This window comes from Hydra viridissima, unplaced genomic scaffold (genome assembly GCF_058129835.1).
Source record: "Hydra viridissima isolate aposymbiotic clone 2 unplaced genomic scaffold, HvirCarnegie_v1 scaffold_15, whole genome shotgun sequence".
NCBI classification, from domain to species: Eukaryota; Metazoa; Cnidaria; class Hydrozoa; order Anthoathecata; family Hydridae; genus Hydra; species Hydra viridissima.
The window spans coordinates 8,314,821-8,337,594 of record NW_028324314.1 but is presented as its reverse complement, the minus strand read 5'-3'; the positions used below and the strand labels follow the sequence as shown (position 1 = coordinate 8,337,594).

The 22,774-nt window shown below is 29.5% G+C and overlaps 2 protein-coding genes, 1 long non-coding RNA gene and 1 pseudogene across 4 annotated transcripts; all 4 read right to left on the bottom strand.

Annotated features, from left to right (window-relative positions):
• Positions 1-295: 295 nt before the first annotated feature.
• LOC145193242 (carboxypeptidase D-like) lies at positions 296-2,088 on the bottom strand. Its single transcript, XM_080070678.2, has 3 exons — positions 1,322-2,088; positions 850-1,130; positions 296-713 (listed from the first exon to the last, which is right to left on the bottom strand). Exons 1-3 carry the CDS (start codon positions 2,005-2,007, stop codon positions 460-462), a joined length of 1,221 nt encoding a protein of 406 aa, XP_079926804.2. The 5' UTR covers positions 2,008-2,088; the 3' UTR covers positions 296-459.
• A 270-nt stretch (positions 2,089-2,358) lies between these two features.
• Positions 2,359-9,863, bottom strand: LOC149878497 (uncharacterized). The gene is made up of 2 exons (XR_016447690.1): positions 9,733-9,863; positions 2,359-3,553 (listed from the first exon to the last, which is right to left on the bottom strand). It is a non-coding gene; the product is annotated as an uncharacterized LOC149878497 (long non-coding RNA).
• A 1,678-nt stretch (positions 9,864-11,541) lies between these two features.
• LOC145193142 (enoyl-CoA delta isomerase 2-like) lies at positions 11,542-22,616 on the bottom strand. 2 transcript variants are annotated; one of them, XM_090072826.1, is made up of 8 exons: positions 22,157-22,616; positions 21,607-21,705; positions 14,886-14,931; positions 14,466-14,602; positions 14,147-14,322; positions 13,691-13,901; positions 13,456-13,599; positions 11,542-11,732 (listed from the first exon to the last, which is right to left on the bottom strand). In XM_090072826.1, the coding sequence occupies exons 1-8, from the start codon at positions 22,334-22,336 to the stop codon at positions 11,577-11,579; spliced, it is 1,149 nt and encodes a 382-aa protein (XP_089928952.1). In that variant the 5' UTR covers positions 22,337-22,616; the 3' UTR covers positions 11,542-11,576. The 2 variants fall into 2 exon arrangements, with proteins under 2 accessions (XP_089928952.1, XP_089928953.1); XM_090072827.1 differs by lacking the exons at positions 21,607-21,705; positions 22,157-22,616 and adding an exon at positions 20,808-21,010.
• LOC149878496 (uncharacterized) lies at positions 16,322-17,558 on the bottom strand (annotated as a pseudogene).
• Positions 22,617-22,774: the final 158 nt, after the last annotated feature.

Here is a 22,774-nt window from a genome sequence, read left to right as displayed (position 1 = left end):
ATTTTAGTATTATGAGAAATAAAAGGCTTTATAAAATAGTTGGTACCGAAAATTGTACGCAGACTTACTACTTATGCAAAATTTATCGTGCTGTAATTGTTAGGCTGTGTAATTAATTGAAATTTAAGTTCTCATGAAAAATATACTAGAAAAGAAAGAAAAAGGTTTTATATTGATTGAATTCATTTTATCAGACATCTAAGGAGTTAAAGAGCCGGTCAAAAATCTAATGACATTATATCTACAAAGCCCCTCCCCCTCCCACCCCACCCCCCCCCCCAAAAAAAAAAAAAGGTTATTAAACAAAATGCATAAAAACCTTACAATAGTTGTAAAAATTTACTTTATAATTTGACACAATAATGATGCTTGACGATCTTAAACTTAAAAGCAATTAAGATATGGAAGTATTGTGGGCGATAAAATATTCGAGATATTGTGTAAAGTTTAAATAACAGTTTAAAGGACTATTTCCTGTTCATCTTTCTGTCTCTCAAGATAAAAAAATACGAGATTCTCGCGGTCTTCTAAAACGTTTACTCTTTTGCGTTTTGAAATATATCCTTTTGCAGATGCTTCAACCGTGTAGATACCGCGGAGAAGAAGACGCCAAAATTCGCCCGTCGCTGAAGTCAACACATCTTTATTTCGTCCTTCAACTTTTATGATTGCACCATGGATGGGATGTTGTGAATGTAAATCTCGAACCACACCTAAAAAAAATGATTCTTACAATATATCATAACATTACAATTTGGTTTGGTTAAGTAATTTAAAATAAATTTAGTGAGAGAAGACATCATTGTGAAAAACAAGGATGTTTAAAAAAAAACAAAAAAACATAACTACCTTTTATTCCCATGTGAGTTCTTTGTATAAACTTAATCAAGGACTGTTTATTATCGGCCCAAAGTTGCTGTAGTTGTTCAGCGGGTGGAAATTTAACGCAACTCAGCTCTATTGTTATTTCGAAACAATTTGTATATCTGTAGTTATAATCTTGCATACTACCTGCAACGATGTACCAAAATGCACCATTAGTAATTCCGTTTTCAAAATATTCCCTCCAATCACAAGTATTACCTAAATGCATTGTTGGATGAGTTTTGGCATACTCTAGCGACATAAACCTAACATTAAAAAACAACTTTTAATAATACGAACAATAAATCGTCTCATTTTTATGTAACAACCAATTAATGATTGTATTTTTGCAGCACGACCTACAAACTATTTTTACTCTATTTTTGCTCAGATATCTTCTTTATTTTTTTTTCGTTCTCTAACAATTATAAGAAATTTTTTATATATATAAATATACCTATAAACATCATCGTCTGGAGACATTCCATACACGTTTTCTACAACAGGCTTAAGTTGAACATTGTCATACGGATAGTTAACAACTAATGCCCCCCCATGAAGACTTGCAGAAAGTACAAAAGGATAGGTTTTTAACCATTCTATAACAGCCCTTGTCTCCTTCTGTAAGGGGTAAACTCTTTCATCAAATGGATCAGGAAAATTTCTGTTCAAATCAGCAAAATTTTTGTTGTAACGGCCAGTATTGAAATCGAATTTTTTTCTTGTTCGCCTCGCAATTTCGAACCCGTCAGGGTTTAGTGAACACATTATGTGAATCCGAGTGTTGTTGATAAGTTTCGTTATTGTTTGGTTCGTGCCGTACGAAGTCAGTAAATACTCAACCAAATGCAAGAGTACCTCTTTCCCAACAGGTTCATTACCATGAATGTTACCGACATATTTAAATTCAGGTTCCAAATACTCGTGTATTCCTGGGTTGTCGCTAATTTCTACAACTAAAAGACTTCTATTTAACGTACTGTTTCCAATACTGTAAAGCCTCGAAATATCTGCATATTTAGTTGTTAAGTTTTTCAATGTGGAGACAAGTTTTTGATGAGAGAAGTATATAAACGGCAAGCTGCATGATACGTTTTCAAAGCATAAAATAATGATGGCAAGAACAGCAAAAATTTTATACATGGCTTTTTTTTTTTCTTTTAATTCAATGCAACAATCAGCTTCATAGTAATAATAAAACAATGCTATAAAAATAGACGTACGAATTCTGAATCACAGTTAAACAAACGACTTATTGCTATCAACGAACAAATGTGGCCCTGGGTATCATTTAAAATATTTAAGAAATAGGTAAAATTAAAACCCCTAATTAAAAAGAAAAAAAGAAGAAAATTTTAACATTCAAAAACATCCTTTCTATTTTTATTAGAACATAAAATACTGTGAGTTTAAAGAGTTTCTTTTAGAATGTTCTAAGCATTAAAAAAAAAAACTTGACGTCATTTTCGGTAAGAAAAACACGACAATATTTGCTTTAAAAATAAATGGTGTCATTTGAACTTCACAAAAATTTGTTCTTGCAGTTCTAAGTAATAAACCATTGCATAGTTACCTGACCAAAAATAAAATCAAAATGATTTTTTACACTTCATAAAAAAAAGTTATGAAATGATAAAACTTTTTTTTATCGCGTAGTTTTGTTTTGACACCTCTCATCACATTTTGTAAAAGTCTTTAAAGCTTCAAATTAATTCGATTGATCAATGGTTACTCGGTTTTTGCTGGAAGGTGTTTTTTTTTTTTCTTTGGTGTAATTCTTGATCTACACTTATTTCAATGCTTTTTCGTACATATAATTTGCCATGCCCTACTTAAGAAGCCGACGAGATATTGTCTGGTGCTTGCACAACTTTTGGTTCAGTTTGACTTGACTTACTCCAGATCAATGATTTGCAAGACAGTTCAATTAATGACGCTTTGCAGGTGCCCATGAAGAGGGAAGCTCTTTTTTTTTCCATCTTGTGTTGGCCCTCACCACATATTTTGGTATTAATGATTATTGTTGATCGCACATAACCATGCTTTTCAAAATGTTTTAACAGTATCACAGGTATATAATTTCGGATTTTTTACAAAAAGTTATTGATCGACTTTAGTTTTTTTTCTCATACATTTTGATCTTAAAATATTTTAAATATTATAACAATAGATAGTCTATATCATGTAAATAAATATAACTTGATTACACTTTTACTATTTCATGGTGCATAATTAAGTTTAAAGCTTGGTATGTGCAGAAATGGTTTTTAACTTAGCGAAGTAAGCGAAAGTAACAGAGCGGGGTTCGCATATGTAAGAAATATAACAATAATAACTAAAGTAACTTAATACTAAAAAAAATAATGTAAAACAAAAGAAAACAGGTAAATCGATTTTTGAGGTTTATTGGTAACAGGTGAGTTTAACAATACTTTAAAATTGTTCAATATCAAATATTTTAAATACTTTGAAAATTTACAGAGAAGATTCGCAAATGTGAAGAAGGCAAGTAAGAAATTAAATAAAGATACCTAGCTGCACAGTTGACTTTTTTTCTGTACTTTGACAAGAAGCATACTCTTCTGGTTGTAAAGTCCAATACTTGTTGTGGGTAAATGGAAAACGCAAACCAAAAAGGCTTCCAAAAAACTTCTGAAAGTATGAACTTGTTTCCATTTTATCGAATAAACTAACAAAATAAGAAACTGCGATGGTAAATAACTTTAACAAAGTCTCCTAATTCCTCTTTAGAGTTTTTAAACACTAATGAATCAAATGTGTTTGACCAATGTGTTTGGAATTAATGGTGGATTTCATTAATGAGCTGCTGTAATTTGATTAGAGATATCTTAACAAATGATTAATTTCTTCAACTTTACCTTTAACTTGATTTTTCTTTTTAAGATTTTCAGTTTAAATCACCACTTGGATGAGAACAAACGGCTTAAGATCTTTTTGATTCAAAAACTCAATATTGTTTGTTAGTGTTTACTTTTTTAGTTCAAGAATTTTGAAAGTCAGCATTTTTGTTTAAAGGCCTCTTGCAGTTTACTTGTGGGTTACTTGCAGGCTGACATGCAAACAATAAATTATTACTTGCTCATCAGCTAAATTTTTCAAAATTAGTTGAAACCTTTTTTTAGTTTAACGTTATTTAAAAACTCTTTTTAAACATTCTATAAATAATTGCTCTGGTGAAAAATCCACGTATGAAATTTACGGGAGTCTGGAATTAAAAAAAGAATTTTATTTAAGAAAAATACTTTTACTCGCTTAGGATTTGAACATCCATATCTTAGCAACAAAAATCTTTTTTTTTCAGAAACATGTAGCCGATTATATTTTTTATTTATATTGTAAAAATAAATGAAAATAAATTTCAAAATAGTATACAAAAATTTATTTCAAATGAGAACAGTTATTTTGACCAAATTTTAATTCCGTCTCAAAAGTTCGGTCACTTAACCAAAGCCACAAATTTAACGTTGAAACAATTTTTTAAATATAATTTTATGGTAAAATAATGATGTATTAAAAAAAAATAAAAGAATTCTTGTTTCTATGCTTATTTGCATTTTTCGCACTTATCTTACTCATATAGATGTGAAATTGTTTTTAAATTTCACTGTTTACGGTATTTTTCATTTTCAAAACTTCAGGTGACTTTTAACCAAACAATTTTCAATAATTCGCATAAATCTTTTATAGGAGCTCATTTGAAAACGATTCATTAAACCTGGAGCCATCCAATTGGACCGAAGTTATTTTAAAATTTCAATAATTTCTAAGAAAGGAGAAGTTAGAAATCAAAAATCTTTCGCAAATATATTTATTTTTGTGACTCTTAATCATACCTGTGTTAAATGTGTTCATTTCACTCTGAATCATTTCAATCTGAATCATTTCACTCTGAATCATTTCACTCTGAATCATTTCACTCTGAATCATTTCACTCTGAATCATTTCACTCTGAATCATTTCACTCTGAATCATTTCACTCTGAATCATTTCACTCTGAATCATTTCACTCTGAATCATTTCACTCTGAATCATTTCACTCTGAATCATTTCACTCTGAATCATTTCACTCTGAATCATTTCACTCTGAATCATTTCACTCTTAATCATTTTACTCTGAATTATTTCATTCTGTACGTAGCTTATTTTCAATTTCAATGTTATGCATAGTTTGAAAATTGTTAATTTTGTACGACGAACTATTTCAGTAAATTGCAAATAAACATTACTATTTTGTTATGGATTTTTGTTAAGGATTCTTAAATTAGGTTTTACGAACGTTTTTTTAACTTTTATTTAAAAAAACGTTCGTAAAACCTAATTTAAGAATCCTTTTTTTTTCAATTTATTCTTAAATGACCAAAATTATATGGTGACCGAACTTTTAGACAATATAACGTTCCGAAATACCGTTAGAAGTAAGTTTATAATGTTTCACATAAATTTTGCATAAACATCGAATTAGCAAGATTAGCAACAGACGCAATTTTGTTGTTTTTGATAAGTTAACCGACGTATTTAGTACAATCAACTAATTTTTGATGTCATTTATTAGCTTACTTTTTGTTTTAAACCAATTTTCCCAATTTCCATTTCTTTGTTTTACTATATAAGTTTAACAGAAAAGGTTCTGTGGTGGTTAACACCTGTGAGTAAGCACCTAATTTTATGAGCAGTAATAAACATCCATTGTTTGAACAATAAGTCATAAAAAATATTTTACAATGATAAACGATGGTCAGTATCGACATCATTTTCATGACTTCTTTTAAAATTAGCAAAAATTTAAAAAACAGGATCGAAGTTAGAACTTAAACATGTCAGGAAACTTCGTTGACTTCGTGTGGGAGAGTTAACCTCAGGCACAGCAAATAAACTCTTAATATGTATTATGAGTTTATATCAACTACATATGCAACAAATGGTCAAGAAGCTTATCAGAACCTTCAACAAACCAAGTGCAAGAGTTAAGTTGTGGTAATAATACTGAAGAAGATAAGAGCAGCACGGATTCTGATGTTCAAGAAGAGTCTTCCCATCTAGAACAACAAACTATGCAGCTATGCTGATGTCAAAAGTGTGGTTTTCAACAAGGAAAGCACCAAATTTTCTTTAAAACTTAGCTGCAGAAAGATTTGGTGTATCCACGCTTTTACAATCGCGAATTGGCAGCGAGTGATCGAGAATGCAGACAAAGTCAAAACACGGCTGAAAAATTCACTGAAAAGGATTCTCTTTAATATTGTGTATCAAATGATTCTCTTCAAAGTATCAAAATGGTCCGTTTGAAGACTTCCATAAGAACACAATCTTGGGGTTTTCGCTTGTGACACCGGAATAGGGTCTAGAGGAGTCTAAATTTTTTGGTTGTCATTCTTGACCTAGTCTTCGGGATTTGCTAAACTACTTATTCCCAATAGATTCGTAGTCATCTTACATCAACTATCAGTTCATTAAAGATGTTTTGTCAGGATATGAGGATTTACAAAAAAGTATTCTAGCAAACAAAAAATACCAACGCGTGATAACCCAGGATGGAGAGACAATATCAGGTTTCTTTTTGAACTCTTTGAAACACATAATTTCTATAAGAAAAAAGGAGAATGCCCTTAATTGCAATGGCATAAGCTGCCCTCCCTTCATAGTGATTGGTGGAATTCACGAGTAATTTTTGGATTGATAATATTTTTTTTCTCCTTCCAAAATGACAGATCAAAAGCACTTGCAAATTCATCGCAACTACATGGCCAAAGGCATGATTCTCAAATCTGACAAGTATTTTAACAGAAAATTTATAAATAGTATTTCAAAAACTTACATACTTTTAGATAAGTTACTGTGCGCTTTGTAACCAGTGTTTGTAACAAATGACGTGAATACAACCAAATATTCTTTATAATGATTCCTATATATTACAACACCTAGCGAGATGCGGAAATTTTTTTCACAATCAAACAAAATGAATGTCGTTTCTGAAAATTATAAGTAAAAGTTCATCGGTTAACACCATAGGCTTTTAAATTTAAAAAAATATCATAACCCAAATATATATTTTTCATATGCTGCATCTGTATTTAACATACACTACGAAGCTCTACATGCTTTAATATTGTAGATCAATCTACTATAGGTTTGAATGAAGAATAAACACATTAAACTTAATAAGCTAAAAATACTCTAAAGGTATCAATTAAACTTAGCTTAAAGAATAACGCGAAAAGTACATTCAACCAGCGGCCATTATTGTTAACTCGAAGGATTAATTCTTACAATTGGGTAAAAAATGAATTTTTGTGTTGTAACTTTGAAATTTCTCCGTTTTGTTAAGTACTTTTAAGTGTTATTCATGGCAACGCACACTGATTAATTTTGGATATTTAGTGGAACAAAATTTTCATCACGGGATTTGAGATTTACTTCTAATGTAAAATTGTAGATAGCGCAGTATATGTACCAAAATTGAATTTTTTTTTTTTGATACACTATTCATCATCCTCATCTAGTATTATATCTGATTCCTCTTAGAGATTAAGGACTTTAGTTGGCAATTAATACTTCTGTCTTACAGCTCTGTTACTTCACATTACATGAACTGAGCAACATTTTCATTAGATCATTGATTTATTTCTAAACCATTTTTCTGGTGTCCTGCTCTCTGTAAAACTTCACATTTTTTGGCGACTTTCCTGTGCATCTCCTAGCATACCAATTGGTAACAAAAAGCTTTCGATTACATCCTTACCGTGTAAGAATTGTACAGGCTTTTGGTGTCTAGTTGTATATAATGAACAACAGGTTCTATTAATTGATATAGTTAATCTGATTGTGTTTATTTTGTAAAGAAAATTCAGTGTTTTCAAAATAACGTTAAACCACTCTATTAGGGTTTGTTGGTCAGTCTTTGCAAGCTCTGAGGTATCATTAAATATTATGGAGGTCTACCTCCATAATATTTAATGATACCTCAGAGTTTGCAAAGACTGACAGTGTTCTCGCCATTGGTGCTACATAAACTAGGTTTTGGAATATCATCCAAAAAACTAAAGTTGATCTCTAAATTGAGGCTATATGTCGTTTTCTGTCAACCAAAGTTTTATTACTTTCTTGGCCATGAGCTGCTTATTTTGGCATGTTAATTTATATGACATAAAAAGGACTCATAAAGGTGTATACAAGCATATTATGACGACAACCCAAAATTTAAATTCTCTGGATATTAAAACCTTGATTGTGATTTTTCAATAACATAGAATTGGAAAGAAGAGGTTTTACATGTTTAACAGATTAGAGTAGGTTGTTTAAAAAAAAGAGCACACTGTTTGTTCTGCCATAGTTTTTACTAAGCAATGCCGAACTGTAAATATTTGAGAATTGATTTTTCATTTGACGGCAGTAAACATTCTGTCTATAAGTTAAAGCAAATTCATCTTTGATTATGGCATCAGTTTCTTTAACATACTGCATTCTCATGGGTCTACACTTTCGTATAAAATTAAGGGGTAGATTTTGATTTAAAGAACTCATGAAGATATAAGAATCATCTGAATCAAATGATTGCTTAAATTTTTTTGGCTTCGGTTCCCATCAGCAACCCACTTGAAAGTATTTTCTAAATGTAAATCATCATTGTTCAAAAATTCAGATTGATGACGTAAAGGTGGTACTTTGATTGACAAGGTCTTGTAGAGGAACCTCTGCTGACATCTCTGTGACTGTAATATTTTTTAGATAACACTTGTTTTTCTCTTCAATAAACTTATAATATTTCAAATGCGATCAATCTAATATAATGATGCCGAGTCTTTATTCAAATATTGATAAAGCTTCCTTATTAGAGTAAGAAATATTTTTTTCCTGTGAATTGCTGTATTTAATTCAGTGAGCTTTATTGGGTGACGTAGAAATGTTAATCGATAAAGCCCCCTGTAAAATCACAGGACAAGTGAGGTTGCACTCCTGTTTCCTTCATTTAGATTTTATCTCCTCGTTTAATCTTTTGCGTTTATTCTTTGCGGATAAATTACAAAAGCTCGTTTTTGGACGTCCAACTGCTCTTTTTGATACAGTGGTAGAAAGAGTATTAGCATCAATACTAGAGGTAATTATTGTCTGCTGAAGCCATTACTAATTTTTTTTTTCGAAATCTAATACCACCTCAAGAAGAGCTTTGTCATAATCTTGAAGCACTATTACAAAAGTTTTTTATGACTTTTTGAACTCATGTTAAGCTGGTTCTAGATAAATCAGGTTCTCCATAGTCTCTAAAACATGACAAAATACTATCTCCTTAAAATTCTTGGTTAACGGTTTCATTGACAAATTATTCAATAAAATATCATATAAATCTGTATTCTGAATCGAATCACCTAAAACAAATGCTTTTTGTAAACCGCAAATTCGCCCAATAAATTTTACAATTTCGGATCGCTTACAACCAATGCAGTGATATCAAATTTAGAATACACTTACTTGTAGATGAAAACGTACAATAACTCACAGTTTAAAAAGAGAGTTCAGATCAATGCATCAGTATCAAATCACAATCGCCTAAGTCATTTATGGGGGGTTTTAAATTAGTAGTTATAATGTATGTTTTATACGTTTTTCTAAATTGTGACACAAATCCCTCAATATGAACCAATCAGAACTTAGTTTTTTATTTTAGCGAAAATTTGCAGTGACATAACGGAAATAATAATGATAATATTATTCAGTTGTTGCTTTTTTAATTTTTCTCAAAACATGAAAAATGACTTCGATTGTGATTCGATGACCGCGACGATATTTAATTTGTATATCAAGAGTATCCTTAAAATCATTCTTCTTCAAAAATAAACAAAAAGTACATACCTTTTTTAATAAGCACCATTTTTTTTAATAAAATTTTTACACCAATAACAATACTAAATAATGTTGAACATGCGCGTAAATTAGCAATAAATAAATGTTTTCGTTTGAGTCTCTTGGGTAGACAACTTTAAAGCAATCGATTGACTTACAAATTGCACAATGTTTATATTTTGGTATTAAGTAAACAACTTAACTTCAAGTAAAAATATCATGTTTTTAATAACTATCGACACATTGAAAAAAACTATTTCGGATCTTAAACTCTGCAAATTGAATAGTTTACGACGAGTATTCGCGGACTAGGAGAATCTCTTTTTTTGTGTATGGGTTTATTAACGCTGGTCATTTATATGACATTTTACGCGTATATAACTGTACAGATAACGTGTCCAAATTTCATAAAGAAATAGTTTTTGCAAAACGTATTTAGTTTTAATTAATTGAAAACATTTTGATGAAAAGTTCAAATGCCGTTAGCCGGCAAAATTTAATTTGCTCGAAAACTAACTACAGAAGGTGGAAGAATTTCTTTCTGTTTATTCAACCGTTTTCTCGTTTAACCTATTCTTAATCGATTTTTGATAACCATTTTACTAGTGCTCGATGGATGTGAAGCTAATTTATCTATGACAATGATTCGATAAAATCATTAAGTACTCGATCAAATGCAAGAGATTTTTTGAAAAAAATATTTTTTTTATTCAAGGTTTGTTTTTCTTTTACATAATTAGAAAAATAAACATTACATCGCTTGCGAAATTTCAACAATGTCATATTGAACTCTTTTGTTTTCGACATCAACAAAAGTTTGATGCTTCCAGAATACCTACATGTGTTATCCAGAATACCTATATGTGTTATCCAAGACTGAAAAAATTTTTTGCAAAATTTCCAGGAATTTTTCACGCTTTTTAGTTAACTTTCCCTTTAAACTGGCGATCTTTATACTCCTAAAGATGTTCGATAAATTAGGATAAAACCCAACTTTTCATTTAAAAACATTTACCAGAAAGTTTCAAAACAAAAGTCTCGAGGTCCAGAGAGGTTGATTTATTGAATATTTTTACTGGGTGGTCTTTTCAGTTTAATACAAATATCAACAAGGCTACTCTGACCTCTTTCTTATCCGAAGACTTTATCTTAGTAGGTAACTACTTTTTGTTTGTATGTAAATTATTAATTAGTATTCTGCATGATTATATTTCAATGGTGCCTTTTCAGATATAGCTTCCTAGAAACTTTAAAATTATTGCTTAACTTTGCTCTGTGACTTGATAGTTAAAACTTTGTTTTTTGTTTACGTTATATTATTGCGGTGGTAACACGTGGGTTAATGGGAAGGCCATGGCCGCCGAGAGGGGAGGGTGGACGGAGAAGATTCCCGGTGCCCCGTGTGTACAAATAATTTTTAAAAATAATTTTTAAAAGATTTAAATAGTTTTGACTTTTAAAAGATTTAATTAATTTTCATTTTTAATTTTCAATGACCAGAGCACGCTTCTAGTGGTCCTGGGTATACAATTGATCATAATGAGGGCCCGTTAAGAAAACTTTCCTAGGGCCCGAAATTTCTCTCGGCTGTTATGGGGAAGGCAACATGTCCTGATGATGACCTATTACTTTTAGCAATTTATAAACGAAAAATAGTGTTGTCAGGCATTGTCGAGGGGTCTTCCCTTGTAACCTTTACATATGCATAGGTTCATGATCTTTATAGTACTTTATTCAAGTTCATTTCAAGTATACATTTCATCTATTTTTTTAAATTAAAAGTTCCTTTAAAATGAAAACAAAAAATGATAACTCAGATCAATTTTCAAAATTGATTGTTCATGGGAAAATTTTTACATTTTCGATTTTTTTGAAAGGAACTCCATAACCGCTTTCATGCACTCATCTGAAAGCCACCTCTCTTCCAAACGAACACACTCTTCATCATTTACTTTTAAAAGGATTTCTTTCTCTCGAGATCGATTAAGGGCTTTTGAATACTCGATCGACTAAAAAAGAGAAGAAAATATCTAAAGAAATCTAAAAAACCATTTATAACGCGTTAAGCATTCTTAAAACGTCAATATTTTCTTAAAATAAAGTTGTAAAACATCAACGTTTTTAAAACAAAACACTAAAAAATCAAAAACTTTGCAATCTATAGGGTAAACCTGCTTAATGTAGGCGCCATTTGTAATTTTTTTTCAGCCTAAGACACAGAGCCACAGACCTAGAAACACTGAAAAGCCTGTTATTTAACACTGAGAACAAACCTTTCAAAAATTTAATTTATTATTTTTTAAATGAAGGCTTTAAATCATGAAAAGTTTTAAGGTCTTTGATAGATTAGACAATAGCCTAATAGAGACATTTGTCAATAACCTTCCTGCCTTAAGTTAAGTTAAATAAAGATATTATACACAAATATAGAGTAGTAAGTTATAAGATGATAATTTACATGCTTTTACATTATCAAAAGATAAATAAATGATAAATTCTTTCATTACGTAACCCATTTATAAAAATGGATTCAATGTATAAATGGATTTGTGTAACCAAGCAATTTATGCTTTACTTATGTGAAGAAATTAAAAAAAAAAGAGCAAATTTTATAAAAGCAAAATACTTTTTTATTTGCTTTTTTAGATATTGTAATTTGTCACAGTTAGTCTATTTTAGATATTATAATCTGTCACAATTAGTCATAGTTGCATTCTGTTTTTCTAGATTTTTGAACAAGGCAAGGTATTTCTTAAAAGGTATTTCTTGAAAGAGGCAAGGGTTTTCTAATGAATTAAACTTCTTTTCTTCAACTTTGTTCAACTCACACTTATCAGTGTTGTTCCTTGTGATGCTAAGAGAACTCCTTTTGTAGAAGGGTTTTTATCTTTTAAAAACTCCATCAGGGAACACTAGAAGTATAATATTGTTAGCTCTATTTAGCTGTGTTGTTGAGCAATACTGCCTGTTCTAAAACAGCCAGATTTTGATTGCCCAGTTGGTAAGAGAATGACTTTGACTTTACAATCTCAATCTCAAAAATGATGAATGCAACTAAAAAAAATGGATTAATGAAGTTTGTGACATTCTGTGAACTAAAACTATCTTGAAGATTGGAAGTATTTAGCAAAACTTTTAACTGAATATAAAAGAGAATTTTAGGAAAAAGTCCTAAGAAAAAGTTAAAAAAAAAGCTGAAATCTTAAGATAGGTTAGAATAATCTATCTGTTATTCAAAAGTTTCTCTTCCATTTGTAAAAATTTATATAAAACGTTGCTAAAGATAATAAAATTTAAAGTAGATGTAAAATTAATCTGTTGATTGCAAAAAACCATTTAATCAAAAACAGTTTTTTCTACATAAATAAAATTATATTTGTATTTTAGGACTGAAGAAGCAATAGAAAAGAGCCATGTATAGATGTCTAACATTATACATGGATCTTTTCTAGTGCTTTTCTAGCTTAAAATCTTAAACCAATTCATTACATAGAGGGAGCTCACATTAGAAAGGGGTCCACATTAGGCAAGTTTAACTTCTCAGTAACATTAACCTACGCAACCTCTCAGTAACATCAATCTATTCAGCCTCTCAAAAACATCTAAAACTTTTAAATAAATAAAAAAAGATTTTTCATTTATTTAAAACAGGGATTTTCTCTTGAAATTAAAAATATTTATATAAAAATCAGATCAATAATTCTTTGCAAATTGTAAAAAATTAAAGTTAACCTTGGGTGGTAATGCAGCTAGATATTTGATTTTTTCCTGTACAGTTTTCTGAAATTCTGCACGTGGAATAACAGCAGTTACAAGACCCCTATCAAAGGCTTCACGTGCTGTCAATTTTTTTCCAGCCAGCAACACTTCATTTGCCTAAAAAAAAATGAATATTATAATTTTTTTGGATAAATGTAACTGAACTTTTAAAATTACTTCCTGTTTAATAGACCATTTTAAAACATACTTTTGCATAGCCCATAATTTTAGGAAATATATAAGAGGAACATCCTTCAGGTGACTGACCCAGGGTCATAAATGGAGTGTGAAATGTCGCATCCTCTACTGCATAAACAAGATCAGCAAGTCCCAATAATGTAACAGAAATACCCACAGCTGGTCCATTTACCACACATACAAGAAGTTTTGGGAAGTTAATAAAACTTTCTACAAATCCCCTAAAGCCAAAGTTACAAAGTAACAACTAGCAATTTTTTTTTTGGAATATGATTTTTTTTTTAACTTTTACAAATTTTTATAGATTAAACAAAAAATATGTTTAGTATCTATTTCTCCATTACTTATAAGTGTTTGAGGAAAGCAAATTTTTTTAACTGCCTTTATAACTAACATACCTTTTTAACTAGTAATGACTTTCTTCACTTTATACTTTAACACTTCATTTAATATTTTAAAAACTTACTTGAGAAGGTTGCGACTTTCAGAAGCAAGTTTTTTTACACCACCATCTGGAATTTTTGTAAAATTAGAAAGATCATTCCCACTGCAGTAATACTCTCCCTCACCTGTGATCACAGCTACTTTGATAGAAGGATCTTTGCCTACTTCATTTAAAGTATCACGTATAGCATGGTACATCTGTAACAAAAAAAAAAAAAATAAATGAAGCTGAAGGACTAAGTTAAAATGTTTCACAAAAAATCAATAATAATGTATGAATTTCATATAAAAGAATATAACTTATTTAAATATAAAACATATTAAACGCTATTTTTTCTTACTTCAGCAGTAATTGCATTATATTTATTTGGTCGATTAAACTTGATAGTGCAAACACCATTTTCTTTCTTAATGACCATACTTTCTAAAACAGGCTCTTGCTTATTTACCAAATTTTCAGAAGGGACATCATTTGGACCTAAAACAATTTGAAAATCGTTTTCACAACTTGTACTATGAAATAGACTCTTAAAAAAAGTTAAATATAGACTTTAACAAATGTGATATGAAACTATCCAAATTTAATAGTTATATGTTAAATTCAAGAGTTAACCATAAAGATTTTACTAATCAAGAGTTTAAAAAGATTAGGCTAATAATAACTCCCAGTTGATAGAAGAAAACACTTATATTCTGGAACATGATAATTTAATTTAGAATGCCAAGCATTCAGTCAAACACAAGAATTCAAATTCTCTTACCAACCAATGAGTCAACAAAGGATATGTACTGCTTTTCTGCTTCTTCCTGCATTTATTATAGAAATGGAATTTTTTCATGAGCAATTAGTATTTAAAAAAAAAGCCAGTACAAGATTAAGCTAAAAATAACAAAAAGAAATTCAAAATTTGTTTAAATCCTATAAGAACAAACCAATATAGCACACTTTTTCAATGGAATAATTTTTTTCATTACTACTTTAGGGGTTTATAAGCTATTTACAAAAATTATTTTGAAAAATCTTATTTTCAAAGTTTGGTACTACTTGATTAATACACTACTTCATGGGTATTCTCTCTCTCTCTCTCTCTCTCTCTCTCTCTCTCTCTCTCTCTCTCTCTCTCTCTCTCTCTCTCTCTCTCTCTCTCTCTCTCTCTCTCTCTCTCTCTCTCTCTCTCTCTCTCTCTCTCTCTCTCTCTCTCTCTCTCTCTCTCTCTCTCTCTCTCTCTCTCTCTCTCTCTCTCTCTCTCTCTCTCTCTCTCTCTCTCTCTCTCTCTCTCTCTCTCTCTCTCTCTCTCTCTCTCTCTCTCTCTCTATATATATATATATATATATATATATATATATATATATATATATATATATATATATATATATATATATATATATATATACGTACACACACACACACACACACAGATATATTTGTGTGTGTAATTTTAAAAATCAGTTAGAAAGTAAATTATCTTCTGTACCTTAAATCTGTTTAGAGCTTTGACTTCCATTATTATTTTTTTAAACATTAATTCTCTGTTGATAATCTTGCTAACTCTTAAGCTCTTGTAAAAACTTTCACATTCTTTTAATGCTTTTGAAACTTTTTGATGTGTTCTAAAACTTTCACATACTCCCTTTCTGAGGATTTTATGGCATATTCCTACTATATTCAAATTGAGAATGTATTCTAATTTAAATTATTATTTTAAAAATATCATACCAAAGGTGGACAAACCATACAGTTCTTTCACCACTGTCACTCATAACTTCTAGGTTTATTAAAAATAGTTTAAACTTAGAGCAGTAGTTGATCAGTGTTTTGAGTCATTACATGTTTTCATGGTTTAAACAGTAAAATGTGAAACTTCTCTGAAATCCTTTGTAATCAAGAGGAAACAGTTCATGAGGAATATTATCTGTGATTTCTATACTTCTTTGCGTTAAAAAAAAAAAATCAAGTCTGATTATTCCTAAAAGGGCTGCATTAACTATAGTAAATAACCTTTCTATCTAACCCTCCTAACTTTTATCTGATCTTTCAAAAATCTTTGCTATCTTCTCTGTCAATAAAGAGCTTATTGCATAGATTTGAAGCAGCAGGAAGAAAATTTTTTTTCTTAAAGAATTATATCATTTTTAATATAAAGATATATCTAAAATTGTTACAAATTTCAATCAATAAAATATTTACTATGTAAGCTTTAGCTATGGGGCGATTCCGTGTGAAAACATCCAGGGCATGCAACCCTAAGTCTGAGATTTTACCCTGAGATTTTACATCTTCAAATATATTTAAATTTATTACTTATAAAACATTAGTTTCATATTTATCAATTTAAGACAAATAAACTTAAAAAAAAAGGCTCCAAAACAAATAGAGCACTTGGAAAGTTCAAGAAACAAAAGTAATATACAAAATTTAAAAATTAAAAACTCAAAAAAATTCTCATTAATATACTCATTCACATCAATGTTATATGTTCTCCCTGATTTTGTTGTTGGGACTTTGATTACTGCAATTAAACTCGACAATGGTAACCAACAGATATCATCTCTTTGTGGCCAAATGAATTTTTGAGAAGAACGGTGAGGGTGCATAAACTTAATTTGAATATCATTTGTAGTAATATCTATCTCTGTAACCATGCCTATCCACCAAAAGGAATCGTACTTGCATGCAACAAAATCATTTAGATTAAGTACAATTACAACATCAGACATTACTGCTTTTGACAGTATAAATCTGTCAACACATTGATGTTCGCTTGTTCTTTTAAAACTAATTTCAAATTTTGAAATGGGTATGTAATGATGATAACTTCTGGTACCTGGAACAGTTTTTCCTGTTTCAAATTGCTCCTTTAGTTGTTTTTACCTTGAATTGACTGTTTCTTTGGTTATTTTATAAAATATGATTGTGTTTATATTGGTAATGCAAAACTCAAGCATATCATCAACTGTCAGTATTTGGTTTCCTAATGATCTTTGCAAACTTGCTCGTGCTGTTATTCTATTAACTGAACCACCTACGCCATCACAAGTGGATTTTCCATGGCTGGTTGCAAAAAATACCCATTCAGCTGTAATCTCGAAATCTTCCTTGTGGTGGCATTTATTTGTAAATTTTTTATAGTTTTATAATGAGCAGAACATCCATCAGAAAAATAATAAATTTTATTGATACCAACTAGATATTCTTTAATGAACTCTACTATTTTTTTTTGAAAATCATACACAAAGCATGTATCATGATCATTGACATCACTTAACAAACAGAACAACTTATGCTGAATATTTGTTTTAGAAATTTCCTTTAAATATATAACAACAGGATGTAGTGTACATTGTTGTTTATTCCTATGATAATTTTGCATTTCATCCTGTATAACAAATTGATAATTCTCTGCAAAATCTGCCTGTATAATAACGTGCGTGTAATTGATTTGTAGAATTTATAAAACAAGAATTTATAAAACAATTTATAAAACAATGTACCCAAATGATACTAAAACATAAAAACGACAATTAAAAGCATTAGTCACCTGTATATCATATAACACAGTTTCTATTTTTAGAAATGATTTATTCTAAACATATTTGCATGTTAACATTATTCTACGAATCAATTACATGCACGTTACATTAATTGTAACCTAAATTATTTTTTAGCTCTTTCAAATAGCGAGTTTGGCATTTAGCAATATATGAATGTGAAGTTAGTTGATTAATGTGAGAAACAACTAGTTCTTTATATTCAAATAAGTTAACTGTCAGAGTAATTAATTGTGATCTATCAGTACTTTGCCATTGATCCCTATGAAACTATAATTTTTTAGAATCAGATTCTATAAAATTATAAAGAAAACAGAAACAGCTAGTCAACAACAACTAAAAGAACAGTTTGATGTTGCCAAAACAGTTTCAGTTACAAAACTGTCAAACTACACCTTTTTTTTCTTGTTTAATTTATCAAAATACCTGTTTTTAAGCACTAAATTTAACTCTTTCACTACCGCGGTTTTTTTAAAAAAACTTTTTGCCGTGACCGCACTAATTTAAAAAAAAAAAATAAAGATCACATATTATTCAAAACTAATAGAAATCCAAGTAATAAATCTCTTTGAAACCATAACAAACTATATATATAAAGAAAGCTAAAGAAAAGATCTTTTTAAATATATCAAAGTTAAATACACAGCATTTCATACTGGAAAATGCAAGGAGTTCAAAAACGTTGTTTTTTATTGAAAGAAAGAAAAATTAAATCAAAAACAAAACTCTTTTATACATTTTAAGAATAAAATATTTTAAAAGACATTTCTAACAACTTACATAGACAATGGAATCTATCATAAGTAATAAAAAATAGTTTTACTTTTCTTTTGAGAACAGAAAAAAGCTGAAAACAGTTTTTTTTAGAACTGAGTTTAGAAAATAAAAAAAGAAAAAAATCAATTAGTTTGTAAGATGTGCTCAAAAATAAAAAATTCTCAAGTAATTCCAATGATAAAAAAAATTATCTGGAATGGTAAATCAAAAAGCAATCTTTAGGATGCAAATGAGGTTCATTACTGCAGCCAGAACATATAAAGTTTGTGCTCTTTCTATCAACAGGAGTACTACAGACTATACAATTTCTTTCGCTTTCAACATATTTAATCAAATGTCTAGTATTATTGAATCTTTCTAAGACTGGATTTGAAACTTGTCGAACTCTTTTTAAAAGTGTAGAATTATCAGGCATCATGGTAATACAAGAATTAACTAGTTCTTCAATAAGATTCTCCTTAAATTTTTTTAGAGCAATTCTTTTTGAATTATGTGGACGAGTTAACAAATATAATATGTAAGAGTTAGCTTGAGTTACTTCTATCAGCCAATTAAAAATTCTTTTCCACCACTTAACTGTCTTTCTATCTAGATTACTGTAATATGAAACAGATTGGTCTAAACGATCACAACCATTTATTGATAGATTGTACCGGTGAATAATTTCTGGTATTTCCCTGACTCCTTTGCAACGAAAAGATACTGCAAAAACATTTTTTGCAAACTTAGTAGAAACAGCTACTACTGGTTTTTTAGCTTTCTTATCTTGTCACTGAACAAGTAGAATTTCAGATTCACTGCGATAGTAATTTGTTTGTAGATGTTTCATTCTACAACCTTTTTGGAACTTAATATTATCTGGAAAATTCTTGCGATTTGTTTGTAAGGTTCCAGTGTAGTGAAATGATTTTGATGTTAGATAGGAGATCAAAGAGTGTGTTGTGTAATATCTATCAGCAAAAATATGGTAACCCTTTCCAAGAGGTTTAAGTAAGTATTCAAAAAATTTTTCCGATTGTCCCATTCCATATGTATCAGAGTTATAAGATGTATCACTTCCAAAGAAGGTAAGGATGTTAAAGGCATACCCAGTAGCACTGTCACACAAACCTAATGTTTTAATATGATATTTGCTTAGTTTGCTGGGGTTAGATTGTTTATTTTTCCATCTACCCTTATATTTAATGACCATTTCATCAACAGAAACATCTTCATATGGATAAAATGCTTTTTGATAATTTGCAATAAGATTTTTCATAAATGGTTCAATTTTTTCTTTTGCATGGCTTTCTTGAAATGGAGCAACATGAAGCATTGTATGGTATATTGCTTCAAATCTATTTCTTGAAAACATAGAGTTATACCAAGGACTGTGATATATATATCAGTTAGGAACCAATAGTCTTTAATTGAGGGTCTTTTATCTAATCCCATTGCAATCATGACACCAATAAACTTAACAAGATCATATTTATTAATTGGGGTCCAAGAACAAAATATTGATGAACTTAAACACGGACTATTTATCTGCATTTTGTACTATATTCATTCAATGTACTATACTGATTGGCACTATACGTTACTTTCGACGACTTCATTTTGATAGCAGTTTAAAAAACCACAAACTTTGTAATAAAATATCTTGCTATAATTTATACTATAAGACTGTTACTTTTTTTTAATAATGCAGAGAATTAAGTACACTTTTTGAATAAATCAGTACTGATGTTCAGAACATGATAAATATTGAAGCACATGAGAAAGCCGCTACCAGCAGCTTGTGGTCAAAATAATTGAAAAACAAAAGCCGCTGTCAGCGGCTTGTGGTAGGGAAAGAGTTAAGTAGATACGACCATGTTTTTATTTCTGTTTTAGAAAAGAACACTCTCCAATTCTTTGTAATAACTGTAACTTAACTATTCAGGACAAATTCTAAAAAAAAAAAAAAGAAAAAAAAGAAATTGAGCTACTTAAAAATTGTGGTAAACATTTAAATTTTAGGTGCTATGTTTGTTTTTAAATATTTTAAGTTGTTTCATTGGATTTGTTGTTACATAAAGGTACAAATTTTCAGCTTTGCAACACTCATATAATAGAAACTAGGACCAAAACCAAGTTTAAAAATGGCGGATTTTTGTTGGTTGGAGGCAAACTTAAATAGTTATACCTTAGGAACCGATTGAAATTAGATGATAAAATCTTTAGGATGTTCATAATTTACTAAAATCTTTAAGTGGTTTAAAAATCAGCAAAAACTGAGACTTAGGGTTGCATTTTTAAAAAAATTGGATGTTTTCACATGGAATCACAATATGATTTTCCTAATATAGTGCCTAATATTATAAGTAATAGCTCACCTGATACAATGAGATGCTTAAATTGAAAGTCCACCTTGCATTCATGATTCTACAAACTTAGATAACAGTTTTTTCCAGTTTCCTGACAATTTAGTTCAACTCAAATAATGATTTATACAGAACTGAGACAGAGATTTAACTTTTGCAAATGCTGATTATATTTCAAGATTTCTTCTGGTGTTGCAAACTAGACAGTGATTTGCCTAACAAGAATGAGACCTTGTTTAGAGACTTTCTTTTTTTTTTGGAGGCATTTTAAAGTCTTTAAAATGCTTCTATCAATAAAAAGTGTAAAAGTACTTTTGCTTATAACTGTTTTCTATACAAATGTACTGACAGTTATATTCAAACAAACACTATAACTTCCTAGTATATATATAAGGGATTAAAAAGTATACTTTTTTTTTTTAAGAAATAATTATTGCATCAAATAAGTCATTATTCTACACCAAAAAATATGTATGCTGCATTTAGCTAAAGGTTGAACACTAAAATTTATTCAAAATTCTAGACAAACTTTCTTATGGTCCAGAAGGTTAATTTAAGTGTAGTGTATAAATCAAGTTTTCACTAATGTAAAACTATGCTTATACACACATAAAGCATTTTTATACCATTAAATTACTACTTAGAGCAGTTAAATCAAAAAGAAAAATTAGCATATAAGTAATAAGAGCATAAATGACAATAAAAACATTAAATATATATCACATACTTTAGTACTGAAAGAAAAATATGCATTTGCTTCTATATGTATAAACCAAAAGATTTAAACATTTTAAATAAATTTACTACATACTTTTGATAGGTTGCCCAGCTCATTCCAAGCATTCCACTTAGCTTGGGCAACAAAATCGAACATCCCTGGTTTTTTTACAGTGCATTTTCCCTCTGTTGCCTTAAATTTGAGTTTTTATGATAATCAATTTCTATAGCATATTGTTTATGAAAAAAAAAAAAAAAAAAGTAAGCATGAATATTTTCAAAGTTTGTAAAGTTTGCTAATCCAGTAAAGTAAATTAAAATGAATATCAAAGTTGAGTATCGTTCAATAGATTATTTAATGTTCTACTTTATGTTATGCAGAGATGTCTATAATATCTTTTTTATCACTCAAATTTGTTAAAAAATAGCAGAAAATGTAGTAAAAAAAAATCTAAAATCTGGAAAAGAAAATTTTAAATTAAATTGTAAACAATTGAAACATCTATATTTAACCACTGAAGTATTTACCAAAAATTAGATAAAACAGCAGAAAATTACTTAAGGCAGTTTAGGAAATCTAAATTGCTGGATATTTAAGACAAACTTTATTATAAAATCTTTATTGCTGGATATTTAAGACATACCTGCTTGAAGAGTCCATAAAGTTTCAGCTTAGCATCATTACCGGGATCATTTTTCAATAATGCAACTCGCTTTTTAGCCTCCTCCATGGTGCTATAATGATTTATAAGGGAAAAAGAACTTCTAGGAAGAATATTTTGACGAGCTAAAATTTGCTGAGTTACTTTTAAGAAACGATACATAACGTTAGACTAGAAACTTGTAGTTGGAGAAAATCGTTGAGCCAGCCGCGTTAATGATGTGCCGCAGATTCAAAAGGAAAGGATTGATTATTGTCATTTTCGCTTTCCGTTTTCGCATAGTGATCCATTAACCATGGAAACATCAACTTGAACCTTGTTTACATCACTTTTCATTACGCATTTTGCATAACATTCGAAACATAATTCTAGGAAATTATTGGTATTGGTTAAATTATAAGTATTGGTTAAAATAAGCTGATTTATTTACAAGTAATTTGACGTCAATTTAATCAGTCCATGTCACCATATACAGTATTGTGAATAAGTTTTAGCCCACTATAGCCCAGTTTATAATTATTTTTGATTTTATCGTAAAAATATAAAGGACTTATGAAGTAAAAAAAAAAAATCAGGTTTATAGACACATATATTATAAAC